Source organism: Nicrophorus vespilloides, unplaced genomic scaffold (genome assembly GCF_001412225.1).
Source record: "Nicrophorus vespilloides isolate i.1.1-1 unplaced genomic scaffold, Nicve_v1.0, whole genome shotgun sequence".
Classification (NCBI taxonomy): Eukaryota; Metazoa; Arthropoda; class Insecta; order Coleoptera; family Silphidae; genus Nicrophorus; species Nicrophorus vespilloides.
Genome location: NW_017099730.1, coordinates 328,950 through 348,125, shown reverse-complemented (window position 1 = coordinate 348,125; position 19,176 = coordinate 328,950). Strand labels below are relative to the sequence as shown.

The following is a 19,176-nucleotide window of genomic DNA, read 5'->3' as shown; positions in this document are numbered from 1 at the left end:
TAAATTGAAATATTTTATTAATATCAAATCTGTGATAAATTAAAGGATTTTTTATGGTTAGTAGCCTTAATTAATAAAGAAAGGATATTTATAATTAAATAAGATTTATTTAAAATTAAACAAAAATAATTAATGAATACATGTAAGGTTACAAGAATTTTAAAAGAAATAAAATTATGAAGTTATTGCAATAATTCTTTAAAAAATATATTTATATTGGGCGGAAAGATCTGTTAAATAAATTTATATTTATAAATAAAAATATTTAATATAACAATACATTATTCAAGTTCAAAACTTATGCAAATTACACTAATACAATGATGATGGCAATAATATATACAAGAAGAATGTTTGATAAATTGTTTGCGCCTGAACCGTTACTTATCAAGTCATCAATTTCAGATGCGTTGTTAAGGGCGGTCATCCTGGCCTTCTCGTGTCTTGAATTCGTGTAAGAAAACTTCTTTCCGTGGTTCGATCTGCAAGGGATTCCATTAACGTTATCGACCATGTAGTTATCTCCTTCGTAGACGGCGATGTGACGACTCTCCAGAATCTGGATGATGTTGTATAGGACACTGCATTTCCAGTTGTTGTGAGCTAACGATACCCTTCTCACTTTAGAGCTGAAGCGATTGGCGTCCAAGTAATCGAGTTTATTTGCGCTCACATCCAAATCGATGTCCTTCTTCGCCGTGTGGTAAACCCACTTGAAATCCACAAGAGTTTCAATGTTGTTATTGCTGTAATTCAAGTATTTGATGGTATCGCTCAACACCAAATCGAACACTTGGGTGGTGATCCTGTTGTATGACAAATCCAGCAGTTTCAATTTTTTCAGGTCGCGAAAAACGTTCTCGTTCAGATGATCCAGTTCGTTGTGACTTATAAACAAATTTGCGATTGAACCAAAGTCACGGAAAACGCCGCTCTGGATGAAGTTGATTTGATTGAAGCTCAAATCCAACGTGATCAAGTTCAGCTTGTACAGCTGCCCTAAGCTGGCTCTCATTAGAGTCGCGATGAGGTTACCAGAGAGTTTCAAGATGGAAAACACCTTTGGTTTGATAACGGTCGTGTTCACTCTGAAGGAAATGTTTGATAACTTGTTGTTATTGAGGATTATGGTAGCTCCAGGTTGTACATTGATCAAGGACGCTGGATCCATTTCTGCCAAACCGTTCATCGATAGATCCAAGAGCGTTATATACTTGAGATTCACCAAAGCCGTAGAGGGCAGGTAGTCCAAATTGTTGTTGTTCAAGTTAAAGTATTTGATTTTGGGGCTCGTGAATTCGTATTCGGGTAGAGTTTTGATACTGTTTCCGGTCATCGTGAACGTTTGCAATTTGGAGAGAGTGTGGAAAGTTCCCGGTTCGATTTCTTCTATTCTGTTATTGGATAAGTAGAGTTCCGTTAAGGAAGTTAAACCCAAGAATGCTCCAGCTCTGATCGCTTCCAGCTTGTTATTGGACAGATCCAGAATATTGGTCTTCAGGCACATCCTGAATGTACCCACAGGCAAAACCGTATCGTTCACATTTCTAAAGACCAAATATTTCTGATCGCAGACCACTTTCACTAAACTCAACTCGTTCATTATAATTCTTTTTCCGCAGATCGATGTAGGACAATTCAAGTCTTGCCCAGAAGTAACCATCAGAAGCCCAAAGGAAATTAAAACTTGTATAGTATTCATTGTTCTTGCACTTAATTCACCACTTGATTATATAAATTAACTCTTGTTGTTACTAAGATCGATTCTCGGAGAGAACTGAATAAGACCATCAAATTATTCTCCTTTTATTCCAACCGAAACCAAAACAATGTTAATCTATCAATGAATAATTTCATTGACTAAGGATCATTCAAAGATCACCGTCCATCGTCCAACAATCAATTAATAAACAATAACTATCGAATTGATTCGTGCAAATTATTTGGTAAATATAGCTTACTTTAACCTGAAGACAATATAATAATGAATAATTCCATTGATAAGTTTGTATTAAAAGTGATCGTTGCTCATGGTCCAACAATTGTTTACTAAACAGTTAGTAATGCTACGATGCGCAAAGATTATAGTAGTAAACAATGTTTCATTTCTCATTCAATAATCAGATAGTGAATAATATATTTGGTGTACTTTGAACCAGCAAAAAATTGTTTATTGAAGATACGATCTGGAAAGATAATACATTTATTTTCTCTTGTTTTCAGGTCCTGCCTGGGTTATACATAGGGAATTATAGGGACTCCAAGGATTCGGCTCAATTAAATAAGTACAATATTACACATATTTTGGCAGTTCACGACGCTGCAAGAAGAATGCATTCGGTAAATATATTATTTATTATTATACTCGTTAGTTAAATTATTTAATAAATATAATATTTCATTTCTTTAACCGACTAAATGAATATTTAAATGTCTTAACCAATAATACAAAAAATAATTTCTACCTTTTGTTATATTTTTAATTTTTTCTAAATTAACATTTTGATAATGATTAAGAAGTATATTATATACACCTTAAAATAAATACAGAACCAATTTTTAAGTATACAGAGTGAGTAAGGTATTTGAGGACAGATTTATGCTCGCCAAAAAAATTTACAAATACAGTGGAAAGTCGCATAAAGAGCATTTCGTTTAACGAGCAAAATAAATTGTAAGAAAAATGACTCCAAAATGAAACGCCTTATTGCATTAATTTATACGGGGAAAATTGTTACACTATACGAGTAAAAAGCCGGAAATTTTGGAACGGATTATACTCGTTAAGCGAGGTTTCACTGTACTACATAAGACTTTATTTCTGAAAAATTTTAAGTATTGAAGACACAATATTACATTATAAAATCATTCAATAAAACCACCGTTAGCATCAATAACTACCTCTATACGAGATCTAAATCTTCGACAAGCTTGAATTAAGTGATTATGATTCATAGCAGACATTACTCTAACTATAGCAGCTTTCAAGGATTTTTTGTGCTATAGGGTTGTTCATTGACCTCTCCCCATAAACGCTACACATATAAAAATCCAAGGGATTAAAGTTCGGAGAGTTAGGAATTCTTTTGCAAGTGACCGCATTGATTTTCTGGGATCATGATAAATGGTTTGTTGGAGTGATTCTCAAAATGGGGGTTGCGAAAATATTTGGGGGGGTCGCAGAAAAATGTATGACATATCAATCCGGGATGTTTAGATACTCTTTATTGGGACAGTCTTTTTATTTTTTTTAAAAGGGGTTCTCGTTTTGTCAGAGTGTTTAGATTTTTTAAGCTTCTGATATGTTGCCATCTTTGTTCTCCAACTTCTTACAAACTTTATGAAAGAATGTTCTAGCAAATTTTAGAAATCGCGATCAGCTTTTAAAGCAACAATTACAACATGTCTTTTCATTTATTTAGTCATCTGGATCTGCAATTACTTTTAAATTACTAATCTTAAATGTAGAATTTACTAGAATGCAGTTCAATAACCAATGATGTCCTCAAATACTTTACCTGTATTATTTATGATAATGATAAAACGTTCCCTTAATAGAGAAATGCTAGTTTTTTTTTAATTTCTTGGTAACTTACGTTATAATATGTATTGATTATATTTAAATATAATCTATATTGCTTCCATCTATCCATCATATGTCTTAAACTTGATTAATGGTATGCAAATATTAATCAAATTTAAGTTATATAAGTTTCAAGGAATTTATTTACAGTTTTTTTTATTACAAATAATTTCAACAGACATATTTAAGTGCTTTAAAAAAACTGTGATGCTTTTAAGAATTCTTTCCTAAATTGAAAAAAAAAACTAAATTTTGACAAGTTTCTGTTAATTCAATGTGCAGTGTTTGAATTCTGTTATTAACATTGAAATTGTCTATTTGGCGTAGAGGACGGTTAAGTATGATACATTTGTGTGTTAACTCTTGAATTGTTTCTTTTTTAGAAATAGATCGCATTTTATTTTTAAAATAATTTATTTTTTTTATTAATTGATTGATTTACACAAACTATAAATAATATTAAAAATCTGAATATTGACGACATTCACATATGTTTTACAAAGGAAATACTGAAAATTGACTCGCTTAACGAGCGACGTTTCGCATAACGAAGAGAAGTCCTGGATACATCATTTTTAAAACTTGTGTACACATATGTATATTTTTTTAATATGTTTCACTATACGAGTAAAAATCCGGAAATTTTGGAATGGATTAAACTCGTTAAGCGAGGTTCCACTGTACATAGAAAGGAACTAAATAATATTAAAATTTAGGTAGCCTTAGTTTATACTTTTTTGACTTTTGGTATATATTTCCTATTATTTAGATATTACAATAAAATTAGGTAAAAATTCTTAAAAAATGTATCTATTTTCTAAGAATATTTCCAAAACTATTTATCATATAAACATAAAGTAACTTCATCTCTATGGCATACAATTTGAAGTTTATTATATTACATCTCAATTTATACATTAATACTTTGCATCACGTTGATTGCTGCGAATTCAAAAGAAACTAAAATATAATTGAGTAAAATAAAAATAATTTTATACAATCAAGTTTATTTTTTGCATTTTTAAGTCCTATATGCTGTAGATATGATTGAAACTCTTTAGTATCGACGTTTGAAAAATATTCGCAATAAAACGGTTACAGCATATACAGGTTTATTTGCATATCATTAATTGACTATAGACATGCCATTCCACATAATTGTTCATGGAAATGTTGGAAATCAATGATATGCGTTTAGAGTTTTCCATATAATCTGTTAATGTTATTTCATTAAAATATTGTTCTGTAAAATAGTACAAGTATCCACCGACTTACGAACTAGTTCCATTCCAAACTGTTGTTCGTATGTCGAATTTGTTCTTAAGTCGGGGAATTAAAAAAAATCTAAATATACTTATTTTACCACACTTTATCATGGTTTTTACTTTTATATATGTTAAATTCCGTATTACTGAAAAAATAGATTAAAATAAACAAAATATTTACCTACAAATACTTTTGAATGTAGAGATCACAATTATTTAATAAAACACAACAAAAGAAATAAATTCAACAAAACAGATAGTACAGCTTCCAAAAATATTATATTTTATTAAAGAAATTATCAATTTTTGTTTGGACAGTTATTTTTTTTATCACTATATATCTCCTTGTAACAAGTTACAGCAGAATTTTGTTTGTAAATCCGGGAGTTTGTAAGAAAATTATATTAAATTCATATAAAAATTACCCATTAACATGTGTGTTTCATTGGATTAATAATAAATGATGGAATTCAAGCTTTGAATTGAATAATAAACGATCTACAATCATCGAATTAATCAAAGAACAAAATGGTATTAATAATTAATTCAAAAAAATACATGTGCGTTATGAGAAAAACGTTTAAATTATTTAGTTCCATGAGTCACAATATCGCATTACTGTTTGTATTTGAAAAACATAAAATCGTGATGGAAAGTCCCTTTTGTTCGTAGCTCGTATTACGTTATGGTTTTTCATCTCGGCTGATAAAATGCACATGATTGTACATATCGTGTTACAATTTTACCAGTTACATTGAAATGAAATGCGACTAATTATCGGACGATTGAAACGTTTTGCTTTAGTGTCAAACCAGATAGGATCGATTTTCATTTCATAATGCCGCTTTTAGTTTGGAGGCAGGACGAGAGAGAGGACGAGCCCGGAATTTAAATGCCAAACGAACAAACATCAATTTGTCCAGGCAGCAGAGTTTACACAGGGCGCACGCAATTAAACCAGAATATAAATCCGAATTAATTTCAAGTGTATTCGGGTTTCGTTTCGAAATGCATGGGAGTCTGAAAGCCATCAAATGCATCCGAAAATCTTATAGATGAAGGAGAAGTAATGCGGAATTTATGATAATTAGATTTCAAATTGTTTTTTTTTATAATAAAGTAATTGGAAATGTCGATGATACAAAAGTATTGCGGAACTTATAATAGTTCAATTTCAAGTTGATTTCTGTTAAATAGATAATCAAGATTTTTGTCAATAGAAATTGACTGTTATTGTTGTTATTTATTAAGTAATAGTTCAGATCAGAAATTAAAACATGTTTCCACCATTATTTAATTTGATTTAAAAGTTTTATCGTTAAAGTTTTCTTAATTAATAATAAACAAAAAATATTGTATACTTCCGCTCAGTTTTTAATTAACATTTTAATCTCTTTAGATAGAATATACAAAAATATCCTGTCCTGTAATTATAATTTCTTAAAGGTAATAATTTTTTTATTATCTGATAAATAGTTACTCGGTTTTCACGGTTTATCATCAATTACTGTATTCTGATTTCGAATATCATTTTTAATGTCAATATCCAAAATTGTTTGTTATTTCCACAACTTAATCAGATTTTAGAGCCAAGTTAAATTTCTTCCATACTTTTCATCGTTCATATCTATAAATCTTTTAAAATCATCATTTCTTTTGTGCATTTATAATATTGATAGTTTTTATCACTTAATTTTGTTAAGAGTATCAATGAAATGTATTGTATTAAAATATGCTTTGTATTTAAGTTGTCTGTAAATACTAATCGATGAAAATTAAGAAAATTAAAGTTATTTAAAGAATATTTTACTTATATGAAAATACTTAATACACATCAAAAAGTAAGTAATAACGATGTACTAAAGCAGACGTCAATTAAGGTCAAAAAGTCAATTCCGAAGAGTTTTTCGGTCCATCGCGAAGATTTGAAAAAAAATGATTATTTCAAATTTGACTTTAGTAAAACGAGATAAAACACTTAATTTCAATAGATCAAGTAGATCGCGATCACATTATAAGTTAATTGAACTATTTGTCATCATAATTTACAAAAGTTAATTAAAATGAAAGATTTTTTTACCATTTGCTGATTTCAGATAAGTAGCATTTAAAAGGATACGCAACAAGTACAAACATTTACACATAATTTTAAAGTTATATTATAAGATCTCATTACAGATGTACATTTTAGAATAAAGCAAATACGTCTATTATGTTTATATTTGTATAGTCTCTGGGTAAATCTTAATATTTGCAAGTCTGTGAGAGCATAATTTTTTATCTTTCTTGTGCCGCTCTTCATCAACGTTTACTTTGGGTATGGAAGGAAACCTATCATAATCTACGAGAAAACATAAAACCTTATTTGCATACTGTTGCCAAGCTCAGGAAGAATGAACAAACATAAAATTATGAGGCTTCGTAATAAGTGCCGAGTAGAATAAGAAATAAAAGTCCTTCCGGCCTTAATGTAATTTTCTTACATTGTCTCGCAGCTATAAAGCTTTACTACTTCTTCTTCTTCATATTTTTATAATTAGAAATAATCCATTAGTGTAAAGGAGTATTGCACACGACAGGCAAGATAAAGAAAAAAAAATTAATTGCAAATAAAAAATCTAACAGCAATGGTATTGATAATAATCTTTATTGCATCAGTAAAATTAACAATAATAATAAAACAGGATAGAAACATCTATGGTCAATAAGATTTTGCAGGAGTTTAATTTAATTTTTATTATTGTATTATTATTGACCAAAATAATTGTCCGATTTTAGTTTTAAATTAAACATGGAAAATGTGCCTCTAGTAGCCGCTTGAAGTTTCAAATTTGTGAAAATAGTAAAATTTTGTAATAATTGTTAGTTTGTTTTTTTACCCGCTGACAATTTGTTTAAGGTTCATTATTACGGTCGTTTTTGCAAAAACTACCCAAAAAGTCTATATTCGAATAATTACAGAGAAATTCATTCCCGTGATAAAAGAAAAATGGCCTATTATTGGTAGAACTTTAGAACTTGGTAGAATTGCCAATCAAAATCCAGCAAGATAATGCCATATTGCAATATTGATGATGAAGAAGTTGTTCGCGCTGGTTCTGAAAATGGGAGGAACATAAGAATTATTTGTCAACCACCATACAACCCTGATTTCAATGTCCTACATTTGGGTTTCTTTAACGCCATTCAATCATTACAACACAAAGAGTCCCCGTCCAGTATTGATGAACTCATCCTGGACGTGTATAAACCATGGGACGAAATAACCGCAGAAAAAACTAGACAGTGCTTTCATTATATTGCAGAAGTATATTAAATTAAACCATGCCTTCATAAAGGAGGCAACGATTACAAGCTTCCTCACATGACCAAGGACAAACTGCGTTCACATTGTTAGCACGTCAGGAACTTGACCGTTTATAGTTACTAATTTGCTAAATGTTACTTATAAGTGTTAATTTTCCATTTTATGCTATAGTTTAGTTGTGAAAATACACGTTATATATGCATATTTCATTATGAAATTTGACACTTATTTTGGAACATAGGAATTATTATGTTTTTTTTTTAATAAAATACACTTGTTGCTGTACTTAAAATAAATGTACGTGTATTGTGTATTATTATTTATTATAAACGTATCATCATTGTAACTGTCAGTTATTATAATATCTTGACACTTGAAATATTCAACGCGTTGATTTATATTAGATGCGTTACACGTCCATGCGTTACATGTTATTATTAATAGTCGAATCGATACAAATATTTTTAATTACGAGCGTTCTCTGTGTCATCTACATACAAAATAGTGAACGTATATATTCTTGGAATAATATGAATGTCCATTGTAACGCTAGACACTATTGTTTCAATTTTCATTTTTTAGATACAAAAGCTTTTGACGTTGACTATGCTGAATACGAGCATTGTACTGCGTTTGTCACACAAAATATAATATTTCAAAATGACGCTTTTAATGCGTACGTAATGAATTTTTAACATTCAGAATATTTTTAATACACGACTTTTCACTTCTGAAAATGAAATAGTTTTTTTTTCTTTCATTTCTGTCATTTGTCAAAATAAAATTGGGACGTTTCTATGTAATGTTTCATTTTAAATTTTTATTTTCAATTTTATTTTAACATTATTTTTTATTACATATGTATTAATATACAATAGTTACAAGATGAGCTCAGATAGGCTAAATAATACATTGATTTCAAGTTGCCTTTAGTATCCATTGTATTATTTGAACAGATTAATCAACAGTTCCGACAACGAATACTTTCGAAAATATTAAATATTGATGTATAATTTCACGTTAAATTTCTATCTTTATTATAACGATATATAAAGTATTATTTTGTAGGTGTATGAAATTATTTTTTTTATTTCTATATTTTAATTTATATTGAAATAAAACATTTTACATTAGTATACGTAGTTCAAATTTAGTTGAATATCAAAACTAGGTAAATAATCTATGATTTTATATAAAATGCATAATAGTAAAGATGCTGCATTAAGCAGCTACTTCTACTGTATTAATAGCAAGACAGTTCCTTTCGAGTAACCACTGAAGTCCCATTAAAAAAAATGAAATAATTAATAAACGTATACAAGTCCACTAATTGTTGAAGAAATTCACATATTAATTTCCGCAAGAATTTACAATTTTATAAACAAATTAATATAAATATATTGCAATTATTAATCACGAAACAAGCAAACTTTCAAGGATTTTTTCTACCAGTTTTAATACACAGGCTCCCGAGATAATTCTGATAACACTATACAGAATCAAATTTATTTAGTCAGGAAAAACATTGCAGCATATGATGAAACTTTTACAGAAGGCTGTGTATCTTAATGAATAATCAATCATCAATTAAAGTTGTGAAAAATTATAGACATCTTACATGAACTTGCAAATTGCGTTTTATATCAACATATTATGTTCATTGTCCGATTGTTTACAATAAATTAAACATTAATCCAATTCAGTAATATATGTTTGAAAGTGATAGGCTTGTTTTATGATAATAATAAGGACTATTGACCATAGGTTTTAATTCATATTTTCAGAGTTAATATTTTTATTAAATTTTAAAATTTTATATGAAATGTGAAAGGAAAGAAAGTTATAGAATAAATATTTATTTTAGTTTTCTGTTATATTTTACAAACTTTACTCGTAAGTGTTAGTTGATTGAAAATAGACATAGTTAAAAGGAGAAGTAAAGTTTCTAAATATAGACTTGTGCCAGAATCGAATCAAAACAGAAACTTCGGAGAGACCAATTCAATTTGACCGTATCTATGGCATCGCACAGAGATACAGCCTTTTTAACAGGTCGTGACAAAGAGTAAAAGGTAACATTTCATCATTGTTATGGCCGCAGCCAGCCGGCGCTCTGAATAATTTAGCAAGTTTTCAAATGTTACGACCGTTTTACTTCTGGAACTAATCCGGTTTTATCCCATACGGACATCTCAACAGCCTCTCTCTTATCTTTCTTTTATTTCAGGATAAGCACTACCTTTGCGTTCTGGCCTCGGACTCTCCTGATCAAAATTTAACGCAATACTTTCCCCTCTGTAACGATTTCATCCATGCGGCCAGGTTAAGGGAAGGGAACGTTTTAATCCATTGGTAAGCGAGAGTGATACTCATTTGGAAATTTCCTTTATTCTAATCCATTTGTTTTTTTCTAACTTTTTTTCAGTCTGGCCGGAATGTCGAGGAGCGTTACTGTGGCTGTGGCCTACATCATGACTTGCACGAATCTCTCGTGGAAGGAGGCGCTGAAAGTAGTAAGAGCAGGCAGGGCTGTAGCGAATCCCAACCTCGGTTTCCAGAAGCAACTCCAGGATTTCGAAGACTCTAAACTGCTTGAGGTAGGAATTATAAGTTAGTTTTTTTTTCAGCATAAATTATAATCTTGTAAAGGCTTTAATCGAGTTCTAGCGATAAAATTGCTTATGCAAGAGGGACGACCGGGCGACAGAGAGCAAAAAGTAAAACTGAAAGTTTCGCATCCGTTCAGTTCCGCAGAAAATTGAATTAAATTCCGACTCCGATCTATAATTCATTTCGCTTTGACAAAAAAAAAGGAACCCACGACCCTAGAATGTAAAACAATAGTAATCAGTTTACGAGTTACTCATTTGCTTAATTTTATTTGCTCGCATCGATTTTATATGAAATTTCACATATTTGTTCGTACTCGAAATTCTCGCGTTTGTATTTCGTTTAATTGAAAATAAAAAATAACATATGTGCATCAAATATTGCGGATATTTTAATAACCAGTTTATTTCGTTTCCAAGCTTCAATTATTAACGGAGTTACTATTTATTCAACGAATTCCAATCCAATTTGTTTGGTTTCAATGCTTTAATAATAAATTGATTTTTATTATTTTTTTTCGAAACATAACAAATTCTTTTATAGAAAACATATTATTTTAGAATCATCGAAAAATTCAAGTCTAAAACTGAAGTAGAATAGAATTGAAGTTTAAAAAAAAATAATTAAGAAAATTATCTTAAGAATCTGCAATAGTTTAATAAAACTTAATTAATTACTTTAATTAGTGAACTAATTCTCTTACTAAAATTTAAAAAAAACAAGTTCACTATTATAAAATAAAGCGCTACAAAATTAATAGTATAATTTGTTATATAATTAAACTATTTACAAATGAGATGTTTATAATTACGAATTCAATGATTAATGTGAAATATAAAATTCAATTACAAAAATCGTGTAAAAAATATGTAAATGTAGTTTTTGAAGTACATTTTTCTTATATATAAATAATTATTAAATTTTCTAATTAATTTAAATGAAAAACTTTATACATTTTAAGATATTTTTTGTTCAAAAGCAGCGCAACACTGAACATGTTTATGATTTTATAGTTTTCTTTGATGTGTTAGAATTTACGGCATTCGTATGATGAAGTTAATTAATTTCCAGTCAGCTCGGCTCGCATTAAATTAATACGATTCGATTAAAAGTTCATTCAGAGTTATTCGTTCGTAGCCGTAACGATATAAATGAGAATGTCTACAACACGCAAACACAGCCAAATGAACAACATAGCAATAATGAATGGAAGAATCAGTTTTCGTATACTCACGTTTTTAATCAACCATTTACGCAAATTGTGCTTCGCACGTGTTTGAATGATACTCATAAATCACCTTAGCTGACAGCAGAGATCGCCGATTACACAAAAAAAAAATAAATTTTCAATTGAATCGCTAAAGAAACATAATCAATATCGAATAATTGTCCATAATATACATGTCCTATATTATGAAGGAGGTCAAGGGTAGGGTGCGAATTTTGGAAATTGGTATTAATGGTGTTCAGGCGGAAGCCAAGTAAAAACGTTAATGGTAAATGTTAAGCTGGTAAATTGAGAATTAATAGGATGTGACTGAAATCCCGGCGCGTTGTAACGTTAATTAGATTGTCTAAGACAGTCGGAGGTGTCTTCTAAAACGTATATATGGCGCAGACAGAGGACAAAGATGTGGAAAATGGGTATGAAGAAACGTGCTTAGAATTATTTCACAAATTCTTGCTCAACTTTTTTCCTCCGTTCACGAGGATGAACAGCTTTTATTACATCAATTACATATATTTTACTAACGTATATAACAACAACTTATTCAAATTACAACTTTTACTTCCTTAGCAATGAAATGAGGCTTTGCGTTTGCTTCCTTTTATTATGCCTTTCATCATATACATTTTTTTACGTTCACAAAGGGGAGATACATAAAGGCTGTTTGCTATAAAAAAATACATTAAATTACAAACGTTTATATTGATTTATTATTAATATTGCTTTCTTCTTTATCGACCTAAATAAATCTTCTAGCCAATATTTATGAGTGTAATTTTAGATTGCAATACGTTGTAATAAATAGGGACCATAAATAATTGTATAATATTTATATTTTACATAAAAAAAAGTACAAGTAAAACTATTTAATAAGAAGGAAATCAAACTAGGTCAAACTTATAAAATCATTGTTAATTGAAAATTCTAAAATTATTGATAAAAAAGGTAAAATCGTAATTTATTTGACTATAATTGTGACTTGTAACTTCGAAAAAATTAATACATTATTTGTAACTTAACAAAATTTAAATAAATCTCAGAGAAATATAATATTGTTTACAAGAAATTATTAAAAAAATCATTTGTGTATTTACTTTAATTATATATACAAGTTAACGAGGTTATAGTTTTAAATACTTGCGTGTTTAGTTAAATGATTGTGAGATATATCCTAGATTATAGATACCATATAAGTATTTCTGTACATATTAAATAATCAAATTACATGGTAAAACACATTTGAAAATTGTTGACATTTATTCTTCACAGGCGATCTTTCAACGATCAATACATTTTGTAAATTGTATTCGTATTATACTAATAAAACTAAATCAGAAGTTCGATGTACACATTCAAATTCCAATCAAATTTGTCGAAGTTTCCAAACAGTCTGATGCACTGAATAACTAAGTGCATATAAACTTGGGATGTTCGCACAACTAAGCCATATTGCATTGTACCACACCCAACAAGTTCGTACTTATAGTTTCCAATAAACTTCAGATTGAAAATAGTATTAATATTAATTGTACAATTGTATACACTAAGATATTAGGCGGAAAACAACATATTCTTCCTAATTCAGTTTTTCTATTATAGAAATATTCTATTTATGACAATAAGCAGAATAGTTTAACTTTCGTAATCTGTCGAACGGCAACTTTCTGATAGATGCCAACCTATGTTATATAATAATATTTATTATGAAATCAAATTTGCATGTCTAATCTCAAAATAGATTATCCTCAAAGTTCATAGTCACAAAATGCGCATTTAATACAAGCTAGTTGAACCATTTCTTAACCTTTTATGATCTAAACTAGTATTCAATTTTATTGAGTAAAATCTATTAATTAGATAAATTGTATTTCTTGGACTGAAACACTATGGTCTTTTATATTTAATTGTAAAATAATTAAATATAATAATTATTATTTTCTTATATGTCTTCATTATAGTTAATATGATACTGGAACAACTGTATTGTAAAGAACTTAAACCTATATAAGGTGTACATGCTGTATATGAGCTAAAATATATCATACTAAGAATAAAACGAATCAATTCCAATTTTGGAAATGAGCCAATAAGAAGTTCTAGATTGGAACAAATACTTCTAAGAATCAATTTACGCAGTTACCTCAATATTTACCCTAATATTTTCCAAAAAAAAAACAGAAAAATAATAATCTTGAAAGATGTGAAATCTCGAGGACAGAAATATAGATCTAATAACGTCTTCAAGCTTGTAAAAAAATAATAATAGACTGGACTCTTTGGAAGAAAGAGAACTTATGGGTCATGTGTGTACAATCAGTCTGCATAGTACAATGGACGTTTGAAGTCACAATAGTAATGGGTTCGGGGTTGACGATCATTACTGAAGGAAAAAAGGTAATTTAACTCAATATATATATATATTATATAATGTTATTAAAAATAAGTAATACGAACAATAAGTTATCTTTGTTATAAAAGATTTGTTATTTAACCTTCGAATTACATATATTAAATAGTATAATAAAGATAACAATTAAGTAAATCTTTGATCTGTAAAGAATATATATAAAAGGGAAATAAATACAAACAGTATCATGAAATTTTTACTATATTCCCAAATATATCTAGCAACAAGTACTTGGCTGAGTAACCAATAGCTTTTGCCAAGTCAAAACTTATATAAATATAAGCGAATAACAACAAGTCTTAATTCCACACAACTTCATAAAATACTAAATGCTTACCTTAAGTTATTTACAATTATATACGAGTACGTTAATTATTAACAGTCGCCCTGGCAATAATTGTATGTAACGACCCGACTAATGTAACCATACGTCCTGATTTTTCGAGACTTGTCTCTATTTTTGATTAATGTCTCGGTTTTCCTGAAACATATAATAAGAGAGACATAATGTCTAGTTTCACAGAATCTAATGAAAAATCCGAGTCATGTCCCGATTTTTGATGCAACGATTCTAGCCACCTTACAAAAAAATGTGTATACATTTTTATAAATTTTATGATTCTTGTAATATCATTCTAAATAGTTTTATATAATAATTATTTAATTAGAATATGTAAATTTATCATTTAGTCGTTTTTTTCGCATAAAAAATACAATATATTTTTTTATTCTGGGACAAATCGTGTGGTAATTTAATTAACGTTACATGTTACTTATGTCATAATACTTTCATAAATGTTAATGTATTAAAATGAAGGCCGGGTATCCCTTTTTCCGGTGCAGCATATTTAATGAGATGTATATGTTGTTCTACATAGTTCTGATTCAAAATGGTCTCCAAAAGTAGGTTCATTGTGCTTGTAAACGCGAAAGAATATAAATCTGGGATTACGCCATTAATAAGTAATACAGCACGCATGAAATATCGCATGTCTGAACATAAATGGTTTCGTGCGTGCAATAATATTTGGCAAGAAGATAACTAGCCCAACCTCAATCAGGTTGACCGACCCTACCTACCTAAAATTACTGTATACAATTCAACTCTCGTTATTTCGATAGTTCCCAACGGTCGCAATGAAAATAACGATGGTTTTCAGCAGTAAATCATGAAATCTTTAGATGCTTAACTAGGAGATTTACATTAATATTGATTGGATTGTTCAGGGTGCATCCATTAACGTTAAGTGTATTGTTTGCAGGAACGCAGACGGCTGAAGGAGCGATTCCCCAGTTTGGCATTGGTGACCCTCGACGAGGAGCAGTGCGCCCTTATGCTAAATAATTACGAGCAGCTATTGCTCTCCCGTACAATCTGCGATGGTAGATGCGTCATGGGACAGCAGTGTCCCACGGGTGTCTGCAGGACTTCAGAAACCAGAAGGTCACGGCGTAGAAGTAGCAGATCTCAAACGGATGCGAGGACCTCGAGTGTCTCGAGGAGTCCGAGCGTGACGAGCTTGAGACCGAGATCAGGTCCTGCCGGTTTACACACCTACACCGGTAATGAAAGCATATTTAATTTTACGTCTGTTATAGTCCACTGATGGTATTCAATTGCCAGTATCAACTTTTGCATGCGCTTTATTCATGTTCAGATGGGGGGCATCATCGTTAATCGCCTAATGGAACAAAACACAAGGTTCAAACTTGCTTTTAGTAAAATGTTCTCTTTCGACTATGCTAAATTACCTAACTTTGAGTTGTAACGAATATTAGGTCACCCAGATCGTTTTTATTCTAAGTATTTCTAACATAACGTGCAATAAATGATTTGCGTGTAGACCAGTTTTTATATCGCGATCAATATCAAAGCATCTACAATACAATTTCTTCTAATTGTTAAGTTCAGCTTCTTAGTATCAAAGTCAATGACTCAAATATAACAATCAAATGAATATTAAATAATCATATATACCAGGGATGGGCATGCATAATATCAATGAGAGTCACACTTAATTCAACTTAGAGCCGCATTTGCCCACATTATGTTATATACCAAACAATATTATAATAATTATAAAAAATGCAATTGCTTTAACTAAACCAATCAATAGCTAGAATATAGTTTAAAGAAGTATAAGTATTATTCGAATATCTCCAAAAAGTAATTAATACTATATTTTATAAACTATTATATTAAATTTAACAATTTCAACATTATTACTTTTATTTTTCCATTTATAAAAAATATTTTAGATTAAAAATTTCTGTCTAATTTGATTGCAAATAACATATTATTTAAAATTAATTTAGATTATATAGATAAAAATAACAATCAAATTTGTATATTTTCTAGTATAAATTCAATGTAAATAGTAATTTTGAGAGAAAAATTATTCAGTGTAGTTTAATTATGAAGTTATTAATTTGAATAGAGATTTCTTATTTATTTGCTAGAAAAATCTCTGATCTTCCTTATAAGTAAATTATTAAATCAAACTTGGAAATATGGCATATCTGCAATATACATGTGTAATTGAATTTCTCATTTGTCGGGAAAAAATGCGTGCATAATAAATTTATGATATGATCAATATCACAGCACATTTTCTTGTAATTATTCACAACAATTTCTTGGAATTAAAGGTCAGAATTAAAATATTTGCATACAACATATGATATTTCAATTATTAAATAAGATAACAACAATATGCCATACGATTCTTACTCTAAAGTTCATATTGTTCAATAAAGATAAGAAATAATTATTCAAATGAATAAATATTATACAATACATATAAATTAAGAGTAATTTATAGTAAATGGCTGTGCAGAATATTCTAGATTTGGTATGTAGTTTTACATTTTACTCAGAATATTAAAGGACTATCTAAGATATTGTTACACATATTACGCTAAGTGGTAAATTCCTATTTATCTAGATGCTTATCTATATGTTCGTTCGCAGGAACATACTCGATGTTCATCCGAACGTACAACATTACACAGTTAATCTATAACTTTTTAATGTTGTTTTTTATACATAAAATGAAATTAAAGTAATAATGATATTTTTCGTAGGTTCTGCCCCTCCGTCCCGATCCACATCCAGAGTGGATCTAACCAGTGGAAATTTAACCGCTCCAGCAACACCCCATCCAAGTCCGCCTGTATCACCAATCAAAAGAAGAACAGTCACCAGGCACGTCCCGTTGAAGGAAGTTACTGGAACATAGCCTTGGCCACTCGGATACATCCTCAGCGAAGAATAAACCATTACATTGTTGTAACGCTGCCAATCGCTTACAAGAAGAAAAAAAAACAAAAAGTCCCTCCACCGTTTTTAAGGAAGTAAACAAAAAGAACGTAATATATTTTGCACAAAAATTTGAACAAATGCAAGAAATGTTAATACGAGATTTAAGAGTGCTGCTTTTTCGGCGAAGACTATTTCGTTTTTTTAGAGTCCATTTCCATTTACGTCCCGAAACTTAAGCAATAATTAATTTTTAGTATTTATAAAAGGAAGAAAAAACTAAGAAATCGATAATTTTTGGAGCCTTTACAAAATTTAATAAAAAAAACTATTATTTCGATTTGAATAGTTGTGAAAAGCAATCTTTTAGAATGGTTCCTAATAGCTCAAAACGGTTGATATTAATTATAAGTTTCGTTCGGGTTTTCTTTTAGCGCCTAATGAACATTTGAAGAAAACGGAAAGCAGCGGTTGAAACAGCGCCTCGCAATTGCAAATAGGTCAACGAGGTCGAAGCATACATTTCGTTCATATCCAAGCATATCCAAAGAGAATAAAATAAATATATTATATTACATATTCATAATAATCTGTGCTCATTTAAGTACAATCAAATAATTTAGTGATGATATTCTATTTATTAAGTCTAGTTATGTAACAAGTGAACTTTATTTTCGGTTTCCTTGATGCAAACATTCACTCACGAACGATTTCACTTATTGTTAATTATATTTATTCAATGATGATAATGCTAGTGATAAAACATTGATAGTTATAAAGTTTTAAACACATATTTTGTTGGAAATGCGAATTTTAAAGCGGATTTTAAGAAAAGCCCTATTTTCGAAATGAAATGGTTGGACTAAATTAGGTTTTAGGAAGATTTTTAGCCTTATTTACAACACTTTCAACATTATTTAATTGTAAGGTAAAGTTTTAAAATGCAAAATTCAAATTGTTAAAATTACTTGTGATCAAAGCACTCGAGTTTGACGATCGTATGAAAACGTGAAATTTATATTTTTGTAATTATTGTGAAAGTTTCACGTTTTCACAGACGAACGATCGGACTTGGTGCAAAGTAACATTAAAATGCTGCCTCGAAAATTCATGCTTAAAAGCCAGTAACGGATGATGAAGTTGTTGGAAAGAAAGTACACTTGTTACCGATGTTATGTAATTAATCACCGATGATGATGATTCAGTTCGATTCCTTTACTTTCTGGAAAGGGATGGACCAACATGCTCAGAGAATATTTATATTGTTTCATTCTCCTGTTCGTTTAGCGCCGTCTACTAATAAACAGAAGCAATCATTTTTTTATTTTAGAGAAGAGAACAACGATGATTTTGATGTTGTGGCTACATACGTGTACATAATGTAATTAACAGAGAAGAAAGCGAAGTAATTTTGAATGAAGATGTTTTATATAAATATATATATATTGCAGATATAGCAAGTATTAAATATTAAATATATAGTTTATGAAATAAACGCATTTTAAACTACAGTTTAA

The 19,176-nt window shown here is 29.5% G+C and overlaps 2 protein-coding genes across 2 annotated transcripts; one reads left to right on the top strand and one right to left on the bottom strand.

The window, feature by feature from the left end:
• Positions 1–307: 307 nt before the first annotated feature.
• On the bottom strand, positions 308–1,603 carry LOC108565391 (SLIT and NTRK-like protein 6). Its single transcript, XM_017924818.1, has one exon. The coding sequence runs from the start codon at positions 1,601–1,603 to the stop codon at positions 308–310; it is 1,296 nt and encodes a 431-aa protein (XP_017780307.1).
• Positions 1,604–2,030: 427 nt separating this feature from the next.
• Positions 2,031–19,136, top strand: LOC108565390 (dual specificity protein phosphatase 15). Its single transcript, XM_017924816.1, has 6 exons — positions 2,031–2,056; positions 2,160–2,340; positions 10,383–10,507; positions 10,581–10,752; positions 15,663–15,963; positions 17,485–19,136. The coding sequence occupies exons 1-6, from the start codon at positions 2,031–2,033 to the stop codon at positions 17,637–17,639; spliced, it is 960 nt and encodes a 319-aa protein (XP_017780305.1). The 3' UTR covers positions 17,640–19,136.
• Positions 19,137–19,176: the final 40 nt, after the last annotated feature.

Excerpts from the sequence above, each read along its gene's own strand:
- LOC108565391 (XM_017924818.1), bottom strand. The coding sequence starts at position 1,603 with ATGAACGAGTTGAGTTTAGTGAAAGTGGTCTGCGATCAGAAATATTTG.
- LOC108565390 (XM_017924816.1), top strand. The coding sequence starts at position 2,031 with ATGGTCCAACAATTGTTTACTAAACA. Across the intron at positions 10,753-15,662 it reads AAGACTCTAAACTGCTTGAG|GAACGCAGACGGCTGAAGGA; the intron begins GTAGGAATTATA and ends TATTGTTTGCAG. Across the intron at positions 15,964-17,484 it reads CGGTTTACACACCTACACCG|GTTCTGCCCCTCCGTCCCGA; the intron begins GTAATGAAAGCA and ends TATTTTTCGTAG.